The sequence below is a fragment of the Vigna umbellata genome, chromosome 11 (assembly GCF_029865625.1).
Source record: "Vigna umbellata cultivar VRB3 chromosome 11, Vumbellata_1.0, whole genome shotgun sequence".
NCBI lineage: Eukaryota > Viridiplantae > Streptophyta > Magnoliopsida > Fabales > Fabaceae > Vigna > Vigna umbellata.
Window position 1 is genome coordinate 4,426,053 of NC_142175.1, and position 5,008 is coordinate 4,431,060.

Here is a 5,008-nt window from a genome sequence, read left to right on the forward strand (position 1 = left end):
TAAAAGAAATAATATTAAAAATAAATAATTTTTATAATTTTATTCTAGATAATTAATTAAATTTAAGAATATAATTATAAATTTAAAAAGTAAAATAATAAATTAATTTATATTAATAAAGTGTAACATCCCATAAATACAGTAATCAACCATACAATAGAATAATCACATTAATAACCATCCAGATCAGTCTTACACTAGAGTCGAGCGTCACTACAAGAAAAATGATCATTACTGACCGATATTTATATACGGATTTTAATTCGTATGTAACGTAAGTATTATATACGGATTTTACATACGAATCTTGAAAAACAAGTTATATACGGATTTTACATACGGATTTTATCCACCGATATATCCGTATATAAAATCTGTATATAATATTGGCGCGTTTGAGCGGGAATTTTAGCCAAGGATAGAATCAGTAGATAAAAAATTAAAGTACTTATGTAATTCCAAAAAAGTTATTACCTTCCGAAATTACATACGGATATTTATAATTAATTATTAAAAATACTTTTCCCTCTTTTTACGATTACCCTTTTCCCACTACTCTCCAAAATCTAAAAATTTTACATTTTTTCCCCTCAATTTTCCAAAATCTAAATTTTACAAATTCCATTCAAAATTTATGAATAATCTTAGTCACTACTCTAAGTTCTCTCAAAGCATGAACCCTAGAACGGTTTCTTCTCCTTTCTTCTCCAGAGATTGCCACACCTTCTCTAGAGATATACGAAGGCTTCCGAGCTCACTAACTGATATACAAAGCCCTAGTCTGACTTCCTCTTGCTCACTCTTAGTTCAGCCCCTCCCGTTGCCTCAACTCTCGTTCACTCTTAGCTTAGTCCGTCATTCACTGTTGCTGGCTTCACCCATCTTGCCTGAGTCCCTTCTCACCATTACTCTCCGTCGCCGATAGTCCATGCCACCGTCTCGCCGTGAGTCCCTTTCGTAATCACTCTGGCTCTCATTCGCTCTCGCTATTACTGCTTGTGTCCATCAGTCCCCCTCGGCGTCACTCCCTCTAGAGTTGGCATTGTAAGTCACGGTCACAGGGTTGCTTCATCTGGTAATAGCTTCTCTCATGGTTCATTCATAAAACCCTAAAATTGGAAGATCGGAAAACCCTAATTTAAGGTATGTTTCGGTGAAATTTTTTTTTCTCATTATGTTTTTGTTGGAGTTTTTTTAAGACTGTGGAAAATAGGGTAATGTGAGTACTTGAAGGCTATGCTCTCTGTATATATATTGATGAATTTTCCTTTAAAATATTTAGATGTATACTACAAGAAATATTGGAATTATATATGGACTATTATATAGGTATGTATTTTTAATGTATGTTAATTATGATGCAGGGGCTAGTTTTTTAAACATTATAGTTTGTTCTGTCATCCAACATGATTTGATTTTTATCTCTGCAGTCATGTCGGTATCCAGGTGGAAGATAATATATCTATTCTATGCTTAGATTTATGATGAATGGTATGAGTAAAGATATCCTTGATTTCTTCTATTTGTTTTTACAATGATGAAGCGGTTTGAGATTGCAGAGCTGGTGGAGAATTTGAATGCATCAAATGGTCAAGTAAATTTCTTTTTGGTAATATTTTACATTCCAACATTTTATATGTACCAATATTTTACCCTCCACTTAATACTTTTTTATATATCAGCTTTTCTCAGCTTTGCAATTAATATTATCTACACATTTATATTGTAATTAATTTATTAATTTGATTTATGTTACTGGTTTGATTTTGAACCCAGTAAGTTATACATATTATACTATTTGCCAAAGAAATTAATTTTAATGTTTGAATACTAAATTAGAAATTAATGTGATTAAATAATTGATTAATTATTGATCAAATGTTATTACATTATTTTTTAGCTCTAAAAATATAAATAATGTGAAGATGCAATATTAGAAAATATTTTAGTTATGACAAAAGCTTTGGACTTAGTCAAAGTTGTTTTGATTTTGATTATGGTGAAGAAAGTCCGAATAGTTTGATTGTCTATGTAGACCTACATAATTATCATACTATAATATTACGGTGGAAAAGGACGATTCAACGACTGAATCGGTGAAACAGTGTCAAGATTGTTGGACTCGTGAAAGCTTAAACCGTAGCCGTATCATCTTCCTTAAAATTCCCATTGCCCTATCATCTTCCTAGGATTTCTAATTAAAGTTCCATGTTGATGTATTGATATACTGCAAATTTTATGAAGTGTAAGTATCCTTTTTCAAATTAGTTTTAGTTTAATTTCAATTGGAGGCATGTGTTTCATTGTAAATCTCAATATAAATTTTTTTATTATTTTGGAAAAATTTAATTGAAGTATGTTGTGTTTTATTTCTTCTAGCTTCATTGGACGCCTTCTACCCCATTCAGAATGTGCTGCCATCTTTTGTGGGTTATAGGTCTACAATCATTATGTCTCAATTTTAAAATTTAGCTAGAGAAAATCCAGTAACAGACCAATTTTAATAGTACTTTTCTCTTTTCAGGAGTGTAATTGAGATGCTTGAAGTGAAAATTAGAGAATTTGTGTGCAATTTCAACACTGTATTGGAAGAGATATCAATATCCAAACAAAATCTTTCCACGCCTCTTGATTGTATGAAAAATCGTAAATTTGATATTGTAAGTGTTCAATAATTCATTAATAGGTTTGAGTATATTTTGTTAAGTTGTTTATGTAATATATCTATTTTAAATATCTATTTTAAATGTAAAATGTTTGGTATGGTGTTGAATGAAAACTATTGTGATGGATAGTTGTGTTTATATATATTACAGGTTTGTATTGTGGTATATGCTGTTAGCAACTATACACATTTCCAGATATTGTTTTCAAGTTGATGTTAACTGGCTCTAGTTTCTGGGAAAGTATTATTTTCTATTTTTAATCATGTTGACAAGTGCTAACTGTGGAGTGCTGTTTCCTGATTTCTCGGCCTTAAAAAATATCAAAATTTTTCTTAACCAAGCAACCATGCCATTCTGGTTTTGTCTCTGGTATGAGCCCACAGGATTTGATTGAAATACAGAATAAGGATTATTTTTGACATAAGCCCCACCAAGAGTTCCAAATAAATACAAAATTATGAAATGTTGGGTTGAAGCTTCTTCAATTATCAAAGATTGAAAGACGTTATTTTGTGATTGCAGGGTTTAGTGATAAAGAGAATCCAAGATTCAATATCAGAAGAGGATAAGAGGTTGATCTATCTTGGAGATGGAAGTGGAGACTATTGTCCAAGTTTGAGGTTGAAAGAGAAGGACTTTATGATGCCAAGGAAGAACTTTCCATTGTGGGATCTGATATGCAGAGATCCTTCACTTCTTAAGGCTGAGTTTCATGGTTGAAGACTATTCTCCCTTCATTTCCTCTTATTGCAAGCTTCAGACTCTGTCAGTCACTGCTCATGAGGCTTTGCCCAAAGCTCTACCAGTTCGACCATAGTTTCATGGTTTTGTAACTTTTGCAATGGACCAAAGTAGAATATAACATGACTAATTTTTGTCTCAATAGTATAATAGTATATATTGCATAGTCAGTTACCTCTGCCTTAATTTCTGTAATATCCGATGACAATCTAGTTACAATGAGGTAGGACCATCCAGTTGTAAACATCACGTTTTAATAAAAATTGAGAGATATTTGGTATTATTTTTTATAATTTGACAGTTTTATTTGATTTTTATCAGAATATGAAACTATTAGTTATTGGGTGTAGATATGAGATCATCTAATTTTTTTTTTTATAAAACCATAAGTTACATACGGATTTTTCCGTATATATATTATATACAGATTATACATACGGATTTTTCCGTATATAATTTATATACGGATTTTACATACGGATTGTTTCGTATATAATTTATATACGGATTTTACATACGGATTTTTCCGTATATAATTACATACGGAAAACTCCGTATATAATTTAGCTACGATAGTTTTATATACGGATTTTTGTCCGTATATAAGTCGTATGTAACTAAGTATTATATACGGATTTTGGGTCTTATATACGGATTTTGTCTGTATGTAATTCAATTTTTTCTTGTAGTGCGTACGCTCATGGCCGAACGGCCTTACAAAAGTGCGTCACAAAAATTTGAGATGTACAAGATAAGCAAACCTGACCGAACGGTTTACAAAACAGAAATACCGAACGGTCATACCTAACAGAAGGGAAGGTGGTCGTTCGAAGACAACACACTATACTAACTAAACTATACAGCTAACCGAACATACTACTGTTCGGCCTTAATTTCCACGTCCACGAGATTCTCTTCCTCCAAATTTCCTTCTTCCAGTGCCTCTTCCAATAGCGCGTCTCCATCTGCTCACATCCACCCGGATGATCATTGCAAAGACAAGACGGACGTACAAGGACAAGACAACACAAAGAAAATACAGGGTAAGCTTATGTAATTTAATTCAAGTAATAACATACATTTTCATAAGCAAGCACATTCAAATACATTCCAATAAATAATTCAATCCAACCCTGATACTAGACCGACTGTCCGGACTGTATGAATTCTGTGTAGCTACGACGTTCGTGCACCCGGGTGATGTAGTAACTGGAATTCTCATCAGCTGCCACCCGAGGTTAGTCTGTTCCATCCAAAGTACCTCTAAGGACTAGGACCTCCTGCCCTCCCACACATGATCTACTCCCCTCTACTTGAGGACGAGCACTCAGGGAACATCAGGATGAATCGCCAGCTAAGCTTTGTCCACATTCATACTTTACGATACCAATATTCATCCAAGAGTCATTCCTCCCTGGAACGCTCGTTCCAAATCCACAACCGTTTTATTCATCTCATATATTGTTCATCCTTAATAATCTTTCACTTTATTGTCATTTTCATCATCAGTTCCAAGGACATAAAATACCGAACGTTCAGCCTTCTTCATAATGAGGACGAACGTTAGGAACGAGACCGATAAAGTCTCCCGTTCCAGAAGG

The 5,008-nt window shown here is 33.1% G+C and overlaps 1 protein-coding gene across 14 annotated transcripts; it reads left to right on the forward strand.

Moving 5' to 3' along the window:
- The first annotated feature begins 549 nt into the window (after positions 1-549).
- On the forward strand, positions 550-3,700 carry LOC148190814 (uncharacterized). Of its 14 annotated transcripts, none has more exons than XM_088101176.1 (6): positions 643-1,143; positions 1,283-1,329; positions 1,431-1,609; positions 2,380-2,426; positions 2,525-2,660; positions 3,189-3,700. In XM_088101176.1, exons 3-6 carry the CDS (start codon positions 1,535-1,537, stop codon positions 3,384-3,386), a joined length of 456 nt encoding a protein of 151 aa, XP_087957302.1. In that variant the 5' UTR covers positions 643-1,143; positions 1,283-1,329; positions 1,431-1,534; the 3' UTR covers positions 3,387-3,700. The 14 variants fall into 14 exon arrangements, 9 of the variants coding, with proteins under 9 accessions (XP_087957305.1, XP_087957302.1, XP_087957298.1 ...); XM_088101172.1 differs by having other exon boundaries at positions 1,560-1,609; positions 2,380-2,437; XR_015782760.1 differs by having other exon boundaries at positions 629-1,491; positions 1,560-1,609; positions 2,380-2,437.
- The last annotated feature ends 1,308 nt before the right edge of the window (positions 3,701-5,008 follow it).